The sequence below is a fragment of the Hemibagrus wyckioides genome, linkage group LG29 (assembly GCF_019097595.1).
Source record: "Hemibagrus wyckioides isolate EC202008001 linkage group LG29, SWU_Hwy_1.0, whole genome shotgun sequence".
In the NCBI taxonomy this organism is placed as follows: domain Eukaryota; kingdom Metazoa; phylum Chordata; class Actinopteri; order Siluriformes; family Bagridae; genus Hemibagrus; species Hemibagrus wyckioides.
Window position 1 is genome coordinate 6,056,511 of NC_080738.1, and position 25,083 is coordinate 6,081,593.

Consider the following 25,083-nt stretch of genomic DNA (forward strand, 5'->3'; position numbering starts at 1 on the left):
TTTTTATTTTTTTAAATATGGCTTCATGTTCACAAGTTATATATACAGAGTCAGCCAAAAAATGTATATACACTTCAAGAAAAGAAAAAGTAGACATTTTTTCCTGGGTGACTCTCTCTCTCTATATATAAACTGATATAGAAATATAGTTTAGAGGGAGAGTCATTGTCCCTTTGGACATCACTGGACATTGCTATGATCTGTTTCATTACACCCAAGCTGTCACTTTTGCCCTTATATAGTTTAGACGGAGAGTTAGTTTTCTTGTTGCCATCAGTGAACATTGCTGTGATCACTTTCATTAGACCCAAATTGTCACTCTTGTCCTTTTGGTATTTTCCCTTTTAATGCACTGTGCTCACTGTGTCTGGTGCACCTGGGCGGCGATGGCACCGTGTAGTGATGGCCCATAGTGCGAGGGCCCGTCATTGCTGCTTGCAGCTATATTATTCGTTTATTATTTCTTTATTTTAGAAACTGCATGAATCAGATGAATGAACCTAGAAAGTGTTATTTCCTGTTATATTCTTATTTGTCAAAAATCATTCTGTTACGGTTTGTTACGATACGCAGTCAACACCGCCTGAGAGTATTGAGCTAAAGGTGTGAAACTGAATGCAACTGAACATTGAATCAGATATATCTTGGTTTCAGGAACTGGGGAGATGGCCAGCCAGATAATTACAATAATGGGGACTGTGCTGAGATTGGCTATCCAGGAATTTGGACCTGGAACGATAGACCATGCTCTGAAAGGCAAGGCTGGATCTGTGAGAAGAGAGGTGGTGTGTGAGAAATAATAACATGTTGACAAATAAATCAATTTTGCTTTTATTTTACTTGAACAAATCAGACAGAAGGGCAGTGACGTTTTCTTCCTCTTTATCATATCTGTTACTCTGCTTCTACACCACACTGCCCCCTAGTGGCTAAGCTTCTTCAACTCCATTTTTTTTTGGTTTTTAGTCACATATATAATCATCTGTAGTGCTTAATTAGTAAGCTGTTCTGGTGTAACCCTCCTTTTCCCTTGCCAGAGCAATCTAGAGCAACATTGTTTAAAAGAACTTACCACCTGAGATGAGTTATGACCTTGTGACCTTCTACATTGACCTGCTCACAATTTCACATTATATAAACTCCTCTGATTATACGCTTGAACTGTGATGTTTGCTTGTTTAAATTCATGTTTATTACATTACTATTTTGTTCGATTGTCCTTCCTGATTGTTCAAAACTTCACTGACAATAAATCCTTCATTAAAATGAAATCTTTGAATAAAGAATTATTTGGAGTACTTAAAGAACAATTTGAATAATTAACCATTTTTTTTAAATGTTTTGAGTAAAAACAATTTTATTGTTTTAGGGTTACATTTAGTGTTTTGGAAGATCAGTGAAAAACGTGCTCTTGTTATCATATACTGTAGATGAGTGATCACAGAAAACCACTCATCTTGCTCTGTGATTATTATCTGGTAAAACTCACTTACATCCACAAGTTGTTCTAGTAATACCTCCCAATAATATTCTTTAGTCTAGATCCAGTCAATAAAAACAATAATAACATTTCCAACAATTCACTCAAAATTAAGTTTTTTACTTCAGTATTAGCACAGAGTTTAACACATTTATTAATATAGTGATATAAATGGGCTATCTGGGCTGAAGCGCCCCCTGTCTGTCAAAGATAATCACAAGCATATTTGATGTTGAATAAATAAATAAATAAATAAATAAATAAATAAATAAAATTGGATTTTCATCAGAAAAAATATAGTGAAGGAGTAAACAAAATTCAGGATCTCAGCTCACTCATTTCCAAACCTCACACTATGTCTCTGAAACGTTTTTTTTTTTTTTTAATTAAAAAAAAAAAGACCAGCAGAGCTCAATTTGTCCTTTCTTGAATATTAATACAGCAGTGATCATTAAGAAAATAGTTCAGTAGACATTAGTAGTACAAATAGGTAAAGAGGCAGAATAATGAGCTGTCAAAAATCTGTAATGTGTGTTATGAAGACAACTGAATCCATACATATATAGGATAAAAGGAATAAATAAAGTATTATTTCACAGTTACCACAAATGATGTCTGATTAATCTATGATTTATGATAGATATTATATGTTATATAAATTTCATTTTACCTCATCACACACTTTATCTCACTTTCTTACATTTTCAGATATAAAAAAAAAATGTGTATCTTTTGTTTGTAGGTGGTGTTCCTGTCTTCTGTCTCCAGTTTGATGTCCCAAATTCAAATTTTATTTGTCACATACATATACATACACAGTACGACATGCAGCATCGACCACAATAAGTCACCTGTGTCTTTACAGCCTACACACCTAAAGCAGAGTTTGATGGATGCAAACAGTGGCAATGTACTTGAGATCAGAGATGTCTGAGATTTCTGATTACATGAACTACAGTGAGAAAGGAGGAGAGCGTGTAGAAATGGTGGTGGACATCTACGACAGCGTGGACGCTGTTAAAGATCATAAACCTAATGCAGAGACAGAAGCCGTGGATGTAAAGAGCATACAGAATGAACCCACAGGTAGGTTTCAAAGCCTGTATCCCATAGCAATAAGTAAGAAATGAAACACTAGGGTTGGAAAACGATTTCTGTTCAGCACGAGTCATAGTATATCTTATTATAGTAAGGTGCTTCTGATTAGTTGAAGGTGGAATGATGATTCAATCACAAGGATTTGTATAGTAGATGGTCCATATAATCTTAGACTGAACACATTGATTAAAACATGTTGGTTTTAAGCAAATGTCAACAATATGTCAAATTGTTTAGTGATATGGTGAGGATTTCTGTAAGGAGTCATTTATAGATCATCTTTGTGGAAGGGTTCTCCAGTGTCACATTCATATGTAAAACTGCAACTTTAAATTTTTTCAAAAATAAATATCTAAGGATAGAATACATGTGGCTTTAGCTGCAATTTTCTTTGCATTGATATGGCCTTGAGACATAACAAAACAATTCACATTCATCACAGTGTCTACTGTGTGATGTTACAAAATAACCACCTCACAAGAAAAAGCAGAAGTGCGATAAAGTCCTGGATTGCTTAAGACAGATATCTGGCATTAAAATGAGGAAGAAAAATAAACACGTGTTACTTTAATCTACTTTTTTGCTCAAGATCATACTCTATAATTTCAAACCTAAACAATGAGCCGTGTTCAGAGTTGCCGACATCATGCCCTCACCAGACATGAGAATGATTTACACTGTACAGGGTAAAGAGCCGTACGTTCTCTTATAAAAGTGATTCTTTATTCCTCTGAGATTCTGGTCAATGTTGATACATTACATATCATATAATTGCTGCGGAACACTTATTGTCCGTTACACGAAAAAATTAAAGTCATACTCTGTGAATCCTCAAAATGCAAAATGTGTACAGTGTAAACATGGAAGACATGCATGTGCAGTGTACTGCAGAGGTAAACTGTAGTCTCTGGTGTGTGTGTTTTTGCATTGTGTGTGTGTGTGTGTACAGTATGAAGGATAGGGGTAGTTAAATCTCAGTATCAGAGGGTAATCTGTGTCTGCAGATGATGGATGTCGTTCACAAGCCTGATGGGATAAAACATTTTTTTAGTCTGAAGTTCTGGCTTTAACATGTCAAAGGTGCTTTGTTGGGTTCTGATGGCTGAGGAAACCAGAGAAGTGCACTGATGTTCATGGAACCCAGAGACGATGTGTGCTTTGTAACATGGTGCTTTATCTTGCTTCTCATTATAAGATTAGTAAAATGTAGACATATTCTAATAATGATAAACGTGTTTCATAATAATATAATATTGTATATAATAATATAATATTGATAATGTGCAACTGGCCCCCGATGAGTGCAATGTGTACTTTATCCACACTATTACACCACCAGCAGCAGCCAGAACTGTTCAACAATAATAAAAAAAAGAAAGAAAGGAAATGTCAATGTTCAGTTTAAAAGCCAACATGGCTGACATCACAAGGCCAGTTTACGCAGAAAACCACTATATATCAGCCATGCAATAAAAGGTAATCAACATAAAGTTCATATTCACAGTGAAAGAAATTTTTCCAGTTTGATTTAGTTGCCTTCCTAGTCCCTCAAGTTGTGTCCCTCAAATTACGGAGCAGCTCCCTCACTACCCAATGTTCCATAGTTTTATTTATTGCAGTGGTCAAGAAGAGAACTACAGCAAGTAATAATAGTTTACAGGAATCATGTCGCATGAAGACCAGGGAAGATAGGATGGTTTTTGGTCATAGTTTGTAAGTTTGTTGAAACCTGGCAACCCTGGTTAATGAAATTAGCTATTTTGTGTGCGTTTTTTTTTTTTTTTTTTTTTTTTTATTAAAAATGAAGTGTGATTAAAGGTGCATTCACACACATTGATGTTGGTTTATAAGTTTTAGATTTTTAATTTGATACTTTTATTAGTAACATTTAAAAAAAATATTAATGCAGTTCATAATAAAATCTTAAAATATTATTGACATAAAAAAGAAAACATTAATTTCTATGTTGTCTTGTCGATTTACAATAGAATGAGTTTTTAAACATGTGCAAAGTGAATTAAAGCAACACAAGTGCTGTCATGAAACTAAGGGTCAAACAATCTCTGAAGCATTTCATGATGTTATTGAATGAGTATCAATCAATCAATATTTGTGTAAATACTCTATTCAAGGATGGAGATTCTTCAACAAGAGCGTTTACAACATTTCTACTGAAAAGAAGAGCTGGGCTGTGAGCAGACAGGACTGCATAAAGAAAGGAGCAGATCTGGTGATCATAAACAGCAAAGAGGAACAGGTGAACACCTTATCCTTTCATGAACACCTTAAAAACCACAACAAATTCCTTGTGTCCATGCAGACTTGGAGAATAAAGCTGATTCTGGTTCTGATGTTGTGCTATAACAATTACAGGAGTTCATCGATAAAAGTTTTGGCGGTACTCAAGCTTGGATTGGTCTGAATGACAAAGTTACAGAGGGGGAATTTAAATGGGTAGATGGTTCACCACTGACCACTAAGTAAGACATCAGTGAACTGAAATTCACCCATGATGCAGGTTTTCTCTGTCCGAAGCTTCAGATGTGAAATAACAGACATTCTGTCTCTCTGTGTTTTCAGGTTCTGGTGGGACGGAGAACCAAATAATTATGAAAATAAAAAGGACTGTGCTATAACAGGCTTTGCAAAGGCTAACTCTAACATCTCGTCCTGGGCAGATTTTGCCTGTGACCTTGCTGTAGTTGGGATTTGAGATAAAAATACTGAGCACGTGGGAGTCAGTCAATTAAACTGAAAAAACTATATGAAGCTTGTGTCTGTGCTTATTTTCAATTTATTCTCACAGTAGCAACTATCAGGTAGCTTGAAAGATGCTATGCAACGTCTGTACATTTAAAAAGAGGATTAAACTTAATTCTGTATTTAAATACATCCTGTTTTTGTATTTATGAAGAGCTTGAACAACAGGACACAATAAAGCAGAGCAAGACTGTGGGAAAAGTACTTTTATATTATAAACATGACTAAACTACTGTACTTTAAATAAATAAATAACATACTGCCAATTTTACATTACTGTAACTGTGTCTTGGCCTCTGTTATTATTTTTAACCATAACAAACACATTTCTAATATATATTTTTTTTTACAGTTAAACTGTTTATTGGGTTTTGTCTGTACCTTGAATGATTTGGTATACAGGAGAGCTGGAAATGTGTGAACAGTGCAGCACTGATTACTGGGTCAAAGATCACTTTTTTTGTTGTTTTATCTAAAAGAAAATGATACAATTGTTGATTTAATTTATGGAAGGAGACTCCAGTTTTAGTGCATTGTAACTGTTTTTGTGAAGGAATATCTTTAGGAGAGAGGACTGTATGATTTCTGGTTTCTCTGTAACATGACAAGCTGCAGGGGTCCAGAGCCTATCCTTATGACACAAGGATGGAGAATTCACTGTGCATGAGACTGCAGTCAGTCTCACACCACGGAAACATTTATACACATACTTTCACTTCACACACTCTTGCACCTAGTCATTCACACATGGATGAAACCAAAAGAAGCCAGAGAAAACCTACATAGTGAACATGAATTAGAGGCATAAAGAAATGCTGCTTTATTTTAGTGTTTTATGTATATATGCAATGAATCCATTATTCATGTAAATGCTACATTTTATATATGTTCACTGTCTGCACAAAAAGCTCCTAGAAGGTAGAAAACATACTGAGTCGGTTTGCATGCAACCAACTATTCATTCCTTAATTTTCAGATAATCAAAGTTTAAGTTAAGTTTTTTAAAGTTTAAGCTGCCACACTGGCTTCAGCCATGTTAGCCTCAGCATGCAGCTTGGCTTGGAAGGCTGACATGTTGGCCTTGCCTGGAACAGGGCTCAATAGGCCTCCATGTCTGTCTCGGTGTGAAACTGGCCCTGGAACAGGGTTGGGAGGCTGTCACATCTGCCTCATTGTAGAACACATCTTGGAACAGGGCTTGGGAAGCATCCTCCACAACCACATGGTCGTATGAAAGGCAGAGTCACTCATAAAAGGCTTGTGGTCTAGAAGCAGGCAGAAAGATGGAGGCTGGCTTGCCAGGGTTGGGCAACTGGGGCAGAGTGTGGGACAGAGCCTGGAGCAGGATTTGAGACAGGGCTTGGATTAGTTTGGGATACCAGGCCTGGGACTGGCAATGGGGCCTAGGACTGGTGTAGGGCCTGAGATTTGGAACAGTGTTCCAAGTTAAAACAATATTACACCACCAATCATAGACTGAGATGTCTCTTAATCATCTTTTCTTTTAAAAAAATAAAATAAATTGAGGTGAAGCAATGATTGCAGCAGAGATACCCGTCTGGTCTCATGATAAATTTAAACAAATATAAATATAAAATGAATCCTAACTGGATGATAGCAGTACTGATAACTGATATATAATGTTGATGAGAGCACTTTTAACAATAGACATTGTCACAAAGCAGCTTCCCAAGAAACTGGGAATAGATTTATTATTGTCCCTTTGTTATATTACACACACACACACACACACAATTCACAACTGGTGTTTGATCCATGAATCGACCAATAAATTTTCTGGTTCAATTAGAATTGGTATTTAAACAGTCCTCTTCATCATGCTGTTCACATTTTGACATCATGAGACCAAGACCACACCTAACAATTGATCAACAGTACCTCACCATTGTGAGGCTTCAAACAGGATGTTCTCAGAGGGAAGTGGTCACTGAGCTTAGAGTGTCATCAGCAGGTTGCGACAGAGATACAGAGAGACTGAAGGGTCACAGAAAGGCATAGAAGTGGACATCCTTTGGCCATATCCCATGTTGATGACCGCTTCATTGTGAACAGTGCCCTGCGGAACCAGATGATGAATGCCACTCAACTCCAGGCACATTTAAGGGAGGTGAGAGGCACCCAAGTGTCACGTCAGACCATTCGAAACCATTTACATCAGCGTGGTATGTGTGCTAGACGACCTGCAAGGGTACCTGACCACACCACCGGGCACAGGTGTCGGGCCAGGGAGCATTTACGCTGGACGAGGGACCGGTGGGCCTCAGTGCTGTTCTCTGATGAAAGTCGATTCATGTTGAGTAGAAATGATGGCCGCCAACGATGTTGGAGACGTCAAGGAGAGCGCTATGCATCAGCCACTGTTGTGGTGGTGTTACAGTCTGGGCAGATGTGTCTACTCAATACAGAACTGCCCTACATCTTGTGAATGGTACAGTGACAAGCCAATACTACCTGAATAACATCATTAATCCAGTCATTGTGCCCCTGCATGAACAACACAGGCCTAATTTCATCTTCATGGACAACAATGCTCCAGCTTCTCGTGGTTGCATCATTATGGAACGGCTGCTGGAGGCTGGGGTACCTCAAATGGAGTGGCCTGCACTTTCTCCAGACCTGAATCCCATAGAAAACCTATGGGATCAGCTGAGTTGCCGTGTAGAGGCTCGTAACCCTGCACCCAGGAACCTCAATGACCTGACAAGAAGAGTGGAATGCCATGCCTCAGCAGACAATAAGTCGACTCGTGAACAGCATGAGACGTCGTTGTCAAGCTGCAGTTGATGGTCAAGGGCACATGACAAATGATTGAGACACTGACATTTTTTGTTGTAGTATACCCACCACTGTTGTTGGCTTTTGTTTCAATAAATTGTGTGAGATGAGGAAATCACCATTGCAGCTTCTACTTAAATGCCCTACTTTCATGATATATCACTGTAGCGTGAACTTTTTACATTTACTTTTTACATTTACATGTATTTTTACATTTTCCATAAATTTCACCCAAAAGCCAAATATCCTTAACTTTTTGTGAGTTAGGGTTAGGGTTAGGGTTAGGGTTCAATTAGAATGCATATATATATATACAGTGCCTTGCAAAAGTATTCAACCCCCTTGGCATTTTTCATGTTTTGTTACATTATATTATCTGTAATTTAAATGTTTTTTTTAATCTGAATTTTATGTGTTGGATCTGTACAAAATAGTCTTAGTTGGTGAAGTGAAATGAGAAAAATATATATAAAAAAGAATTTTTAAAAATTAAAAAACTGAAAATTGGCATGTGCATATGTATTCACCCCCTTTGCTATGAAGCCCCTCAAAAGTTCTAGTGCAACCAATTACCTTCAGAAGTCACATAATTAGTGAAATGATATCCACCTGTGTGCAATCTAAGTGTCACATGATCTGTCAGTATAAACACACCTTTTCTGAAAGGCCCCAGAGGCTGCAACACCACTAAGCAAGAGGCATCACACCAAGGAGCTCTCCAAACAAGTCAGGGACAAAGTTGTTGAGTCAGCGTTTGATGTTTGATGATCCCTTGGAGCACCATCAAATCCATCATCTTCAAATGGAAAGAACATGGTACCACAACAAACCTGCCAAGAGAGGGCCACCCACCAAAACTCACAGACTGGGCAAGGAGGGCATTAATCAGAGAGGCAGCACAGAGACCAAAGGTAACCCTGAAGGAGCTGCAGAGTTCCACAGCAGAGACTGGTGTATCTGTGCATGGGATCACAATAAGTCATACACTCCATAGAGCTGGGCTTTATGGAAGAGTGGCCAGAAAAAAAAGTGGCCGTTTTGAGTTTGCCAAAAGACATGTGGGCAACTCCCCAAATGTATGGAGGAAGGTGCTCTGGTTAGATGAGACTAAAATTGAACTTTACGGCCTCTAAGGAAAACGCTATGTCTGGCGCAAACCCAACACCCATCACCTCAAGAACACCATCCCCACAGTGAAACATGGTGGTGGCAGCATCATGCTGTGGGGATGTTTTTCAGTAGCAGGGACTGGGAAACTGATCCGAGTTGAGGGAAAGATGGATGTTGCTAAATACAGGGATATTCTTGAGCAAAACCTGTTTCAGTCTGCCTGTGATTTGAGACTGGGACGGAGGTTCACCTTCCGGCAGGACAATGACCTGAAGCATACTGCTAAAGCAACACTCAAGTGGTTTAAGGGGAAACATTTAAATGTGTTGGAATGACCTAGTCAAAGCCCAGACCTCAATCCAATTGAGAATCTGTGGTCAGACTGAAGATTGTTGTTCACAAGCGGAGACCATCCAACATACATACATAAAGTCTTAGACCTTTGACTTCAGCTTATGAAAAATGGGGGCAAAAACAAGTGTTGCATTTAGAATTTTGTTCTGTGTGTATATATATATATATAAAATAACAGCTCTGGAAAAAAATAAGAGACCACTGCCAAATAATCAGTTTCTTATGTTTTTTTTTTTCTTACAGGTGCATGTATTAGTGAGATGAACAGTTTTGTTTCATTTTTTGTGAACTGCTGACAATATTTCAAAATAAATTTAAAATATAACTATATTGTTTTCCTCCGGGTGCTCCGGTTTCCTCCCACAGCCCCAAGACATGCTACTAGGCTGACTGGAGTCTCTAAATTACCCGTAGTGTGTGATTGCGTGAGTGTGTGTATGTGTGTGTGTGTGCCCTGCGATGGGTTGGCACTCCATCCAGGGTGTATCCTGCCTTGATGCCTGAGATAGGCACAGGCTCCCAGTGACCCTAGGATAGATCGGATAAGCGGTACAGACAATGAAATGAAAAAAACAAAAAAATATTATTTAGAGTGTATATTTAAAGGAAATGACAACACATCAAAATAACCCAAGATCATGCAGTATTTGCAGAGCTTTAATAACTCAAATAAAACAAAATGCAAATAATTTGTAAACAAGTATAGGGTTCAAATCTGGAGATTGAGCAGTGGTCTCTTATTTTTTTCCAGAGCTATATGTAATACTACTCTAATAGTAGTGCAGTTGTAAATCGCAGTACATTTCAGTTCTACTGGTGTGTGGTGACTTCCTCATTTCATCACACATTAGTAGGTTCCTTATTTACCAGCCATTATAAGTAACCTGTGTCATTATAGTGTGCACACAGAAAGTGGAGGTTGCTGGATGCAGAAAGAAGTACCGGACTTCAGTGTTTTATCGATCAGAGATGTCTGAGCTAGCTTCTGATTATGTGAACTACACTGAGAGGAGAGGGCAGCACATGGAGAAGAAGGTGGAAATTACTACCAACATAAAGAAAAGCACACAAACTGGACACACAGGTACGCGTGTTTTAAAGTGATTAATTAATCGATTAATTAATTGAACTAACTGTTGATATAGTGAGGTGTTGTGTGCTGTGAGGCTGTTTATGTCTTTCCTATCAACTTTGAGAGAATATGATAGAATGAATATAGCTGATTTAACTGGAGCAACAACAAAAACTTGCTCTCAGGGCCAATGCATTAGCACAGCATTATTTGTATGGGAGCAAATAAAGCATAGAAATGCATACAATTGTAAGAGATTTTTTTTTAAATCGATTTTTAAAACTAAATCTATAACTAAATTTAAAATTGCATGTATATAGCATTTCAATTGAATAGTGCATTTTTTATCTTTGAGATCACAAAAATACACCAGGAGTTTTAAGAAAAGAGGAAGTCTTATGAAGAAGTATCAAATTGCATGAAGGATTTAATCTGCAATTTAAAAGAAGGGGGTTGGAATGGTGAAGGAAAAGACAATATTTTAATCTCATTTGATCGTTACTGTGGGTCATTATCATACAATCTATTAAGATGTGACATATTTCGAATCAGCAACATCATAAACAGCCAGGATTTTAGGATTCAACTTGTATAGTGTGACAAGTCTGCAGAAATCTTGATGTCCAAATTCAGCTTCAGTTTTCTTTTACTCAGATTATTAAATGTAAATGTCTGTAGCCTGTATTAAAGTCTGATCTGTAAGTCACTCTGGATAAAGGGATCTACTAAATGTTTAATCAACTTAAACACACCTGTTTTGATTGTTTATAGAATATAAGACATAAATGTGAATCTGTGTTCATTCATCTCTAGCAGGAGGCCCGGCAGGGGGCAGATCTTTCAGACTGACTGCAGTGTGTGTGCTGCTGTTGCTGTATGTTCTCCTGCTGATTGCCGTCACAGTGCTGTGGGTTAAATACAATAACCTTAATAGAGAAAAAGACCAGTTACAGATCAGTAACAACAACCTGAATATAGAGAAAGACCAGTTACAGTCCAATTTAAACCACATGAAAAACGAGAAAAAACAGTTACAATTTCAGAAAGACCAACTACTCTGGCACAGAGATGAGTTACAGCAGGAAAGATCAATACTGCAGATAGCGCTATTAAAACTAGGTAGGTAAATATAACTTACTAATGGTATTTATGTGAAATGCTACTCCATGTGTGTGTGCAAGCATCGCCCTGCGATGATTTCACATTCTGTCCAGGGTGTCCCCTGCCTTGGTCCCCTGGATAGACTCCATGCTCTCCTGCATAAGACAATGATACTGAAAATTGATGGATGGATGGATGGATGGATGGGCTTTGAGAGTGTAGTCATGAAACCATAAAATCAAATTATCACTGAACTATTGTCATCAAACATTTGTCAGTGCATCAATTTTTACACTATTTACAAATACTCTATATAAGGATGGAGATTTTTCAGCCCGAGAATATACACCATTTCTACTGAAAAGAAGAGCTGGGAGGAGAGCAGACAGGATTGCATAAAAAAAGAAGCTGATCTGGTGATCATAAACAGCAGAGAGGAACAGGTGAGAGAGAGAGAGAGAGAGAGAGAGAGAGTGAAAATAGAGTATATATTTTCAAATTGTGTTTTGACAATTACAGGAGTTCATCAGTAAATATTTCAATGGTACTGAAGCTTGGATTGGTCTAACTGACAGCGTCACAGAGGGGCAATTTAAATGGGTGGACGGTTCACAACTGACCACTAAGTAAGACATCACTGAAATTTACCCATGATGGTTTTTTTTATTATTTATTTGAATCTAGTCTGAATCATCAGATGTCAAATAACAGACATTCTGATTCTATCTCTGTTTTCAGGTTCTGGTGGGAAGGGGAGCCAAATGATTTTGGACAGAAAGAGGACTGTGTTATAACAGGCTTTAAAAATGCTAAATCTAACATCTCGTCCTGGGCAGATTTTTCCTGTGACCGTGCTGTAGCTGGGATTTGTGAAATGAAACTATTTAACTGAGCAGCTGGGATTCAGTCACTGAAACAAAAAAAAAACTATATAAAGCTTGTGTCTGTGCTTTCTTTCCATTTATTCTCACAGTAGCAGCTATCAGGTAGTTTACATGATTCTCTCTAACATTCGTGCATTTAAAATAGGATAAAACTTAATTCTGTACTTAAAATACATCCTGCTTTGGATTTAAGAAGAGTTTGAACAGGCCATGCACTGATGAAAAAGAGTGAGTCTGTGAGAAAAGTGCTTTTTAGTTATTTACTTGATTTATATATAAAATACTGCCAACTTCTCCATTACTGTAACCGTGTCTCGTTTTTTTTTTGCTTGTTTTTTTTTAACCAGTGGTACAAAATGTGTAGAAGATCACATGACCATACTGACCACATTTCAGGAAGACTTTATGATGTTTTACAAAGGAAAGTTTGTCTACAATGAATGATTTGGTATAAAGGAGAGCTGGATATCAGTGAACAGTGCAGCACTCATTACTGGGTCAAATCTCACTAATTCATTGCTGAGTTTCACTGAATAAAGACATCAATAAAGTGTATTCACTTCGGTGGTAGTTGTCATTGAACTCTGCAAGACTGTCTGGCAGTCTTAAACAATTCAGGATGTGTTGTCACATCCACCACCATATAACTGATTAGTTAATCTTGCTTTATTTTTGCTTTTGAGTTTCACAGCAAGCAGCTAAGGCCCTGTCCACACGAACACGGGTATTTTTGAAACCGCAGCTTTTTTTTATGCGGTTTGGCTGTTCGTCCACATGCAACATCAGATCATCACATCACTGAAACCGAATATTTTTGAAAACTCCTGCCAGGGTGAAGTTTTTTAAAAACTCCGGTTGCAGTGTTATCGTGTAGACAGCGAAACCGGAGATTTTTGGCTTTTGATCAGAGTTGCCAGATTGGACTGAAGACGACTACAGCTTAAAACCCACCCATTTAAAAAAAAAAAAAATACGATCCCAAAATGCATACCATTATAACTAATACAATAACAAACAGATATCGGCTTAACGAGTAGAACGATTACAACAACCCGCTAATCAAGACTGAAGCCTGACTGGACAGGACTCTCCTGAACCTATTGGCTAAACTGAACCATATAATTAAAACACCAACATTACATATTATACTTTATTTATTCGTTTGAATAGAAAATTAATAAAATATCATGTTTATAGTTAAAAACAAAAACCCGCCGGTTGCATCAAAATCCAACCCAGATTTTATCAACCCGCCCAATGCACTTTTTCCCGGTGAGACGTGACCAAAAGAAGCCCGATTGGGCGGAAACCCGCCCAATCTGGCAACACTGCTTGTGAAGTCGGCGTCTCAGGCTTCTGATTGGCCAACATGGCTTTATGGTTGAAATTATATCGCCACCTGTTGGTTATGCATGCTCTTGACAGCGCTTCCGAGTTTTTGCGTTTTCATGTGGACGAGATAAAAACGAATTAGGAAAAACTCCTTTTTAAAAATACCCTATAGACTAGGCCTCAATGTGTGAAGTCAGCTGTTGTAGCCTACTGATGTACATGTTGACAGGAAGTCCTGTGAGTACTGTGTAATGCTGAAGGGGATCTCTAGAGGCCCCTCCATGATTCACTGTCTAATATATGATGTCATTATAGACATGCTTGGGTAATATGTGATCACCTACATATACTACATCCTGGCCTATGTCTGGTCATCATTCAAGGCCCATGGTCACCATGTCTGCCAGGTCCATCTGCACTTCCTGCACCTGTATTTGAAGACAAAAATTGCAAATTCCACCAACAAACCACTTTCTTCCTGGGCTAGGTAATTTGCCCAGTCCATGGACCAGTCCAAGGTGGCTACTGCATTTTTTTTGTTTTGTTGTGGGTTTTATGACATCATAGGACCAGGTTTGCTTTTGAGGTATGGAAATGCTCTTTGGCTTAAGGGGCCGCCATGTCTGTCTCTGTGTGAAAGTGGGCCTGGGACAGGGTTGGAAGGCTAACACATCTGCATCAGCATGGAACAGAGCTTGGAACAAGGCTTGGGAAGCGTCCTCCACAACCATATGGTCATATGTCTCTGATAAAAGGTTTCTCGTCTGGATGCAGGAAGAGAAAAAAATATAAAAAACCCACTCTAAAAAATTAGCTGTATAATATAATGGTTTGATAGTGTAAGGTATGATGTTTACTAATATTGTCATGAAAAAGAGAAGTTCGCTGTTGCAAGTTGAAGAGAACAAAAGAGGCATCTCAGAACTGAGGTTAAGCAATGATTGTAGCAAAGATACCCATCTGGTCTCCTGCTATATGTTAGCAAAAAGGAATATGAAATGAATCCTAACTGGATGATAGCATTCCTGATAACTTATGATGTATAATGTTGATGAGAGCACTAATAACAATAGATATTGTCACAAAGCAGCTTTATTTATGTGAAATGTTACTCCAGTTTCTTCCCCCAATAGCAAGACATGAGTGGTAGGCTGATTGGAATCTCTAAATTGTTTAAAATGTGTGAATGTGTGTGCAAGCATCGCCCTGCGATGATTTAGCATTCTGTCCAGGGTGTCCCCCGCCTTGGTCCCCAAGTGCCCTGGATAGACTCCACGCTCTCCTGCATAAGACAATGATACTGAAAATTGTTGGATGGATGGATGGATGAATGAGCTTAATAAGAGTGCAGTCATGAAAACATAAAATCAAATTATCACTGAACTATTATGTTATCAAACAACATTTATGTCATTGCATCAATTTTTATACTATTTACAAATACTCTATACAAGGATGGAGAGAGAGAGAGAGAGAGAGAGAGAGAGAGAGAGAATAGAGTATCTTCAGATTCATGTTGTGAAAATTACAGGAGTTTATCAGGAAATATTTCAATGGTACTGAAGCATGGATTGGTCTTACTGACATTCACAGAGGGGCAGTCTTAATGGGTGGATGGTTCACCACTGACCACTAAGTAAGCCATCACTGAACTAAAATTTACCCATGATGCAGTTTTTCCATCAGTCTGAATCTTAAGATGTGAAATAACAGACATTCCGACTCTCTCTGGGTTTTGGTGGGACGGAGAACCAAACGATGTTGGACAGAAAGAGGACTGTTCTATAACTTGACTTGGGCTGATTATTCCTGTGACTACCCTGTAGTAGGGATTTGTGAGAACGCAGATGGCAGAAGGCAGAACATGGAGCACCCAGGTATGCATAACACTCAGTATTTGCGCCCCCTTTAATAAAACAAATTAATAAAAGGTTAGTTTTGCTAAAGTGTAATAACATTTTAGAGATACCGACAAAGTGTACATACATACCGTTGTGCACTTCCGGGATTCACACTAAACAACAGACAGCAGGCTTCTCTAGATTGAGATAAAATGCAATCCTTCGTCTGAACATGCAAGCCCCCTAAAATAAACTAAAACAAGGATGCAGTAAGCATCTGATGGCTATAATTTAAAAAGGAGAAACCACAGCACAGCTCAGAGGCTGCAAGTGCCTCAGACTTTGGAGGCCTTCTTGTCTGCCTTGTCATGGTGCAGAGCTTAAATAGAAAAAAATATACAACATATATTATATAAACAATTAATATATTAATATATTATATAAATATAAACAATTTACCCAAAGAACAAACACTAAACACTAAAAGAAAGACAGAACCCACACAATTAACAAGCAAATCGTAAAGCTTCTTGCAATGATATCTGTAAATTCCACATGATTTTTATGCTAACAAACTGGTAATGAGTAGTGGAAGCAAAGAATTGATTAAAAAGTCAGCACATGGCACCATCTGGTGGAGGGGAAATACACTGGATAGATGGAACATTAATTAAATTAAATTCCACTTTATAGTTACATTTATGGTGTTTTAAACAATAAGTATTGTGACAAAGCAGTTTTACAAAATATATATAACTTCCAGATATAAATTTTAATTTGATAAATTTACCCCCACATTACAATCTTCTGACTGGACATTTACAGGAAACCAGTTAAATAGATCATAATGAACTGTATCTAAATTTAAAATTCAGAAATGTTACACATCATGAAGACAATTTCATTACAAGTAACATGTGACATCGGGATTTCTAAAGATTAAAAACTACATATAAGTTATTGAACAGTTACATGCAAAACAACAAATATCATACCTCACTGCTTTTCTAACCAAAAGCAGTAGAAAACAAGCAGGAACAAATGGCACCTGCTTCCTTAATGCTTCCAAAAAAAAAACAAAAAACAAAAAAATCAATTCAAGTTAAAACTCCAATTTTGTTATGCAAAGAAAGGCAACAACTGACTATAGCAACAGTAGACCTTCCACATCCCCCACACTGAGTGGGCTCTTATTTTTTGGAGAACAATGGGGGCAACCTCTGCTCTGCATCAATTATCTGTGTCTCCAGCAATACCATTATCCTTCACCCATAGCACCACTGTGTTCCATGTTGCCCTGGAACCACTTTGGTCAACCCAGTTCTTTACCAAGCTACATCTCCACAGTGTTAACAATCAGGTGCACATTTGTCAGGGGGATGAATGAAAGACAGCCTTCAGCACCACCACTGGCCACTGTGAGTACTGTGTAATGTATGAAATCTCTAGTGGCCCCTCAGTGATTCAGTGTCTTATTTATGATGTCATTATAGACATGTTGGGGAAATATGTGATCACCTACACTACCAGTCAAAAGTTTGGACACACCTTCTAATTCCATGGTTTTTCCTGATGTTTATTTCTTTCTACATTGTAAAACAATGCTGAAGGAGGCCGAAATACACAATAATCTCGTATGAACAGTTGATATTGAGATATGTCTGCTACTGATGCTCTGTAAAGCCTTCATAACGGCTCTAATCTGAGGTGCTGTTAATTGGTGATTTCTGAGGCTGGTAACTCTAAATGAACTTCTCCTCTGCAGAAGAGGTCAGTTTTGGTCTTGCTTTACTGGGATGGTCTTCATGTGAGCCAGTTTCATCATGGTGCTTGATGGGTTTTGCAAATGCACTTGACAATACTGTTCTTACAAGAACTATTCCAGAACACCTGACCTTCGTGTCTTAAAATAACAACGGACTGTTTTTTGTTGTCATTACATATGGATTACTTAAGTCCATGTGTGTTATTTCATAGTTTTGAAATCTCCAGTATTGTTCTAGAATGTAGAAAATAAATCCCTAAACAAAAAACACTGAATTAAAAGGTGTGTCCAAACTTTTGACTGGTAGTGTACATTTACTACATCCTGGTCTATGTCTGATCATCATCCAAGGCCCAAAGTCACCCTGTCTGCCAGGTCCTTCTGCACTTTCTGTACCACCAACTGTATTTGAAGGGGGAGAAGTGCAAATTCCACCAACAATCCACTTCATTCCTGGGCTAGATTATTTGCCCTGTCCTTGGAACAGTCCAAGGTGGCTGCTGCAGTTGTCTGGCCCATACCCTGGATAATCAAATGCAGCAGTTCCTCTGTTTTGACAACATTTGCAACCATCTGAGAGCCAGCCTCCTCTCCACCTTTGTTATGCCAGAACTCCTCTTTAATCATGTGTTTCATTTCTTTGGAATCCTGTAATACATTATATGGGGCCAAGGCCTACAGTTCACCTCTTGTGTGTGTTCCAACTTCATGCATGAAGTGGGGGTGTCTATAAGCCTAACAGAGTATCACCCACAAGCAAATGGCTACACTGAGCGAATTAACCAGGAGATCAGTTGGTTCCATTGCACATTGTTGGAACTGAGAGGACACACTGCTGGGTGGTTCTGAAGTCTTCTCCAATTACCTATTACTACCAAATACTTACAAAAAACTTCACTAAATCTGTAAAAAATAAAATAAAGAAACTTCGTCAGGCTTGGATGAGAAGAAGCAAGTGGCTTTATTGCAGAAAACAATAACCCCAAAATTGGCAATCAAGATACACAGCTTCAGGCCTGATGCGGTCAAGTGCACCCCCCTGTACAAAAGTCCCCTTTATTTATACTGGCATCTTTACCCCTCCTGTCGCTACCCCCCTTCCTTCAGCACCTGTCTATCTTTTTATATAACTGATGACCCAGTGGATACTAACTGCTGACCTTTAAGTTAGGCCTAGTGCTGTTTAATCACAGCTCTGCCTTATTATTACAAGTGGTAGTATCTATAAGTGTTGCTAAAAAAATATTGGTAGTAACTAAAAAATGTACTAAAAACTAATAGTATATTAGGAACTTATTTACTATTATTATACCCCATACACTGGTGTACTTGTATTTTGAGGATCATTGTGGTTACCTGACATTTAATTAGTATTTTAATTTCCCCCAACTCTCAAGTGAGGATGCTATCCTTGTTTTACTTACTTAGTTAGTTTTACTTAATGCTTAGTTGTTTAAACTTAATTGCTCTGCTTATAGTTTAGTTTAGCTTAATCCCGTACCTTATGCACTATCACATGTCTTAGTATTGGGCCCTAGTTTCACTGTATCTGTGCCTGACTGTCACTCATTATGGTGTTTTGGAGTTTTTTTTTTCACTTGTTTTAGTTATTACCAGCCACTAGAATGGTTCTTTTTCCATTTTGATTTGACCTCGACTTGGCCACTGACCCGTCTCGCCTATAAACATAGCCACCTTAGGAGTCTCCGCATCATCCCTCCTCATCTCTCACACTCAATTTCCATCTCTGAACCAGACCTGTCTTTGCCACAACATTCTTACAGCTCACCTCCTGACCTTTTACCTAGGTAAGTTACCTTTCCAACTCAGGGCCTTATTCTCTCTGCTCTGTGCACTCTCAGTGATATACAAGTATAGTATATACAGTGGTACCTCTGTGTTTGACCTTAATTCGTTCCAAAAGTCTGGTCAAATACCGATTTGGTCGAAAACTGGTTTATTTTTCCCCATAGGAAATAATATAAAACTGTAAATCTGTTTCAACTCGATGGTTGATCTCACACCTTTCCTCTTGGCAACTGATGCCTGATTTACTCTTTTTTGGAGACATGGCTACTGAAATTATACCATAATAGATAGCATGGGGTTATAACACAAGAACTCACAGATGATGATTTCAGAACAGATGACCCGCATAAACTGCTTCATCTCTATTGTCTACGCCAGGGTACACATGGAAAGCATGTGCGGTAACATTTCTACTCAGTCCCCTTAAAAATTCTGCGATTCTCCATAAACTGTACACAAATTCGTGATTGCCTCAGTCCCCTTTAAATTTCATATGAAAACAGCAGCAGACTTCGGCTCTTCCCCGTCTTTCAGCGTGTTCTTCAACCCACAGACCACGGTGTCGCAGAGCGAGGATCAGAGGACAAGTGTGTGTGTGTGTGTGCTTGTGTGATCAGTAATTGACTCGTATTTGGCTTGTTCAGTACTCAAATGTTATACACATCTATGCAATACAGTGGAATGCTGCAATACATTTACCATCCTACCCTGTTAGTCAAAGTGGTTTCCGCACAGGCATTTAAGGAGAGTGCACACAGTTCGGTTTTTCTCGGAGGTTTTTGGTAGATGCCGTAAACAAGCATGTAAAACATTACTAGTCCTAAACGGTAATAGCTAGAAACATGTTTCCAATGCTAAAATGTTGAGCATTTTGTGCTTATGTGTGCTATTACTTTTCATGCTGATAAGTATTGTAGTTTGTTTTATATTAATTTAATTAAAAAAGACTTCACTTCCTGGTTTCGGTCTTTCTCGGAGGTTTTCGGTTTAGCTGCCGTAAACATGGCTCTGTAGATGCCGTAAACAAGCATGTAAAACATTACTCCACTGATCTCAGTAGTGTTATAAGCTGCAGTTTAGCTTATTTGGTAGAGCGCCCGATAATACTATAATAGCTAGAATCATGGTTCCAATGCTAAAATGCTGCGTAGGTGTGCTATTACTTTTCATCCTGATAAGTATTATAGTTTTTTATATGGATTTTTAAAAGTATTTTTCACGGACTTCTGACCGCTGCTGTGTGTGTGACGTCAGTTAGAGTGAGGGAAGAGGTTTGTTTTTTTAAAGTCGTATCGTCTTTAAACTGACATTTAAGCATAGTGCACATGCCAGTTCGTTATATTATATTTTAACTGTAACTTTAGTTTGTGTTTAGTTTAAGCATGTATAGTTTTTATATATGTAATGGAGGCTTGTGCCGAGTTGTATAAAGCATGTTTCAACTTGCTTCTAAATCACACTGCTGTGTCGTACATTGGTAGAGTGCCCGCCTCCCATGCGGAAGACCCGGGGTTTGAGACCTCAAACCCAAATGCTGGGTTGTATTTATATATTATTTCAGAATTTCTTGCAATAGTTTAAGCAACATATGGCTTAAACGGTAATAGCTAGAAACATGCTTACAACACTAAAATGCTGTTTAGGGGTGCTATTAGTTTTCATGCTCATAAGTATTGTAGTTTATTTTATATTCATTTGTAAATGCATTTTTCACGGACTTCACTTCCTGGTTTCCGTACAGCTCAGTCTATCTCAGAGGTTTTCGGTAGCTGCCATAAACATGCATATGTGGATGCCGTAAACTAGCATGTAAAACATTACTCCACTGATCTCAGTAGTATTACAAGCTGCAGTTTATCTTATTTGTTAGCGCTCCCGTGCTTAAGTGTGCTATTACTTTTCATGCTTATAAATATTGTAGTTTATTTTATATTAATTTTTGAATGCATTTTTTTACGGACTTAACTTCCTGCACACGCTAGTTCGTTTAGATTTCATATTTTAACTGTGACTTTAGTTTGTATTTATTATTTGAAAATGTCTTGCAATAGTTTAAGCAACATATCGCTTAAACGATAATAGCTAGAAAGATGGTTCCAACGCTAAAATGTTGCTCATGTGGTGCTTAAGGGTGCTATTACGTTTCATGCTGATAAGTATTATATTTTATTTAATATGAATTTTTAAATGCAATACGGACTTCAGACCACTACTGTGTGTGTGTGTGTGTGTGACGTCAGCTAGAGTGAGGGAAGAGGTTGGATGCATCGTCTTTAAACTGTTCCCAACGCACACTAGTTCGTTTAGACTTCAAATTTTAACTGTGATTTTAGTTTGTATATATTATTTGAGAATGTCTTGCAATAGTTTAAGCATATTTAGCGTATATATTGTATATTGTGTATTTGACAGTGGTTAGTGCATGTAAAATATTAGTACCACTGATCTCAATGACGTTACAAGTTGCATTTTAACTTATTTGGTAGAGCGTCTGCCTCCCATGCTGGAAACCCGGGTTCCAGACCCGCTCGGAGTTGTGTTTATACATTATTTCAGAAGTTCTCACAATAGTTTAAGCAACATATCTCTATATATATATATATAAGCGAAATAGGTCAGTTGTGAGGTTTGTAATGGTTAATTGAGTTTTTGAGAAGGATGCAACGGACCCCATGAGCAAGTGAGCCGATCTGGAGACGCTACATATATATATATATATATCTTCCTGAGACCCAGCCTATTCATTTATGTCATCTGTGATGGACATTAGTTTTTGATCTATATCTTTTGACTCATTTGAGCTACCCTACTAAGGCCTGATGTGCTCAACAGAGGACATCCTGGCCTTTCCAATGCTATCTCATATGTTTGGGTGGGATGAGGGGAAGTTTGTTTTCATGCTGAGACAAAATGGAGACTGCAGAAAAACGTGCCTGTCAGGAAAAATTAAAAGGTAAATCATATATTGTTAAGATATAATTTTTCACCTATTATAATCATATATTTTCTTGTTTATGAACATGTCAGGAATTATAATATGGGGTCAGAGTTCAGTTAAACTTTTTGTCAGGAAAAATATTAGCCCATTTATAGATGTCAACTGTAATGGACATAAGAACAATTTAATGGGGTTAGCTAATAGCTAGCTAGCTTGCTAGTTTTCTGTTTACATTCAGTTTTCTGCCCCAAAACATGCATTTTCTATGTACAGTAATTCATGTAATAAATAAATAGTTGTTTATAACTATGTTTCATTCAACCTCTTAAATTTTACACTATTATAGAAGGCAGAACCAAAGCAGAGAGAATTTTGTATCGAATGGTTGAGGGAGATTCAGATCTGGAACTGTCAGATGAGGAAAATGCTGAGGATGAGGTTGCTCCTGCTGAAGAAGAGAGAGAAAGCTCAGAAGATGAGGCAGGAGGCTCATCAGATGAGCTGACAGACACAGATGAACAGGAAAACTGTCGTCCTCTGTGGGCCAAGACCAGCATGTATGATAGATAGATAGATAGATAGATAGATAGATAGATAGATAGATAGATAGATAGATAGATAGATAGATAGATAGAATAAGATAAGATAAGAAGATAAGAAAAGAAGATAAGAAAAGACACTGTGTTCATTACCTCAATGATTGTTTGTGGGTTTTTTCCTCCCCATCATAGATTTAAACCTGTGCTGCCCAGGCCTCCTGACTGTCAAGAGGACCCCACCATTCGTAGAAACTGGAGTCCTATTCAGTACTTTTCACAGTACATTGACAACAAAGTCTTTGAAGACTTGACAGCATTTACAAATCAGAGAGAGCTACAGACAAAGGGTATCTCTTTCAACACCACCGCTGAAGAAATGAGGATCTTCTTTGGCATTTCAATCCACATGGCCTGCCTTGGCTTTCCCAGAATCAAAATGTTTTGGGCCAGCAAAACCAAAGTGCCAATAATAAGCCAGAAAATGACAAGGAATAGGTTCTTCAAGTTAAGAAACTCACTGAAAATTGTCAATGACCTGGATGTAACAGAGGAAATAAAGAAGAAAGACATTCTTTGGAGAGTCAGGCCACTTCTGGACAGAGTAAGGCGAGGCTGCCTTGGCCTCCCGAAACCAGGAAGAGTCTGCATCGATGAGCAGATGATCCCTTTTACGGGCCGCTGTCCCATCAGGCAGTTTGTTCCAGGCAAGCCATACCCTATTGGTTTAAAGGTCTTTGTACTTGCTTCTCCAGATGGTCTGATGCTGGACTTTGAAGTATATCAAGGGAAGGATACATTTGCTGATCGAAAGATGGGAATTGGGGCAGCAGCAGTCCTATGCATGGTTGAAACTGTTCCCAAAGGAAGTCACCTGTACTTCGACCGCTACTTCACATCAGTTAACCTCATGGATAAATTGCTGGCCAAGGGCCTTCCAGCAACTGGAACCATAACAAAAAACCATCTCCCAAAGACGTGCCAGTTGCCTGATGACAAACAACTGAAAAGAGAAGGGAGGGGAGCGTCAGTGATGGTAGTCAGGAGAAGTCCTGAGTTGGCCATCACAAAATGGTATGACAACAAGCCTGTGCTGATGGCTTCTACTGCACATGGAAAAGATCCTGAAGATGTCTGCACCAGATGATCGAATAAAGACAAAGTCCAGGTCCAAGTGAGAAGACCCTCAGTCATTAGAGAGTACAATGTCAACATGGATGGTGTGGACCTCTGTGACCGCATGCTGAGCTTCTATCACATGGCAAGCAGAACCAAGAAATGGACTATGCGTGTGATTGCTCATTTCTTTGATGTTGCCATCACAAATTCCTGGATCCAGTACAAGTCTGACAGCATAGCGCTTAAACGATCAGCAAAAAACACTGAACAGTTCTTGGACTTCAAACTGCATTTGGCAAATGAGCTGATGAACTACCTAGAACCTGAGGACACTGACAAAAGAGTAGACGACAGTGAGGAGAGCGAAGAAGAGTACGAGCCACCCTTTAAAAAGAGGATTCCACAACCAGAAGCATCGTTAAGAAAATGTGGGGCCAGACACATGCCAGAGATGGTAGACTGCAACCATGCAGAGAGGTGCCGAAACCAAGGTTGCATGGGCAAAACATATATGAGATGCATCAGTTGCAAGATGTTCCTCTGCATAACAAAGAAGAGAAACTGTTTCCTGGAGTACCATCGCTAAGAATTAAAGAAGAACAAGGATGAGTAGGAGGAAAACAATGAAGTGGAGGAGGAGCTAACAGCTTCAAACTTGAGCTACCCAGGCCCTCCTGACTGTTGAGAGTTTAATTTATGTTCAGTTTAATTTAAAAAGTTTTATTACAAAATGGATTGGCTTTCTTCTTTTCTTTCAGCCCATTTTGATTCTGAAGTGTCGCTGTTATTGTCGCTGTTATTTTATACAGTAAAATCGTTCTGTTGTATACTACAGTGGACATGCTGTAAAATCAGAAATAAAAATATTTTTAAAAAATTCTAAATTGTGTGTTGTTCTTTTAGCTCCAAAGAGGCAGGAAATCACAAAAAAAGTTGAACTGAAAGCTACTTTTTTTCCTTGGTTCTCAGGAGGATATATACACTATATTGCCAAAAGTATTCGCTCACCTGCCTTGACTCGCATATGAACTTAAGTGACATCCCATTCCTAATCCATAGGGTTCAATATGACGTCGGTCCACCCTTTG

The 25,083-nt window shown here is 38.3% G+C and overlaps 1 protein-coding gene across 1 annotated transcript; it reads left to right on the forward strand.

Moving 5' to 3' along the window:
* The first annotated feature begins 2,388 nt into the window (after positions 1–2,388).
* Positions 2,389–13,199, forward strand: LOC131348874 (uncharacterized). Its single transcript, XM_058384064.1, has 9 exons — positions 2,389–2,566; positions 4,711–4,835; positions 4,952–5,058; positions 5,159–5,265; positions 10,479–10,682; positions 11,484–11,789; positions 12,090–12,214; positions 12,291–12,397; positions 12,510–13,199. Exons 1-9 carry the CDS (start codon positions 2,389–2,391, stop codon positions 12,661–12,663), a joined length of 1,413 nt encoding a protein of 470 aa, XP_058240047.1. The 3' UTR covers positions 12,664–13,199.
* Positions 13,200–25,083: the final 11,884 nt, after the last annotated feature.

Excerpts from the sequence above, each read along its gene's own strand:
- LOC131348874 (XM_058384064.1), top strand. The coding sequence starts at position 2,389 with ATGTACTTGAGATCAGAGATGTCTGAGATTTCTGATTACATGAACTAC. Across the intron at positions 5,266-10,478 it reads GTCCTGGGCAGATTTTGCCT|TAACCTGTGTCATTATAGTG; the intron begins GTGACCTTGCTG and ends AGCCATTATAAG. Across the intron at positions 12,398-12,509 it reads GGTTCACAACTGACCACTAA|GTTCTGGTGGGAAGGGGAGC; the intron begins GTAAGACATCAC and ends CTCTGTTTTCAG.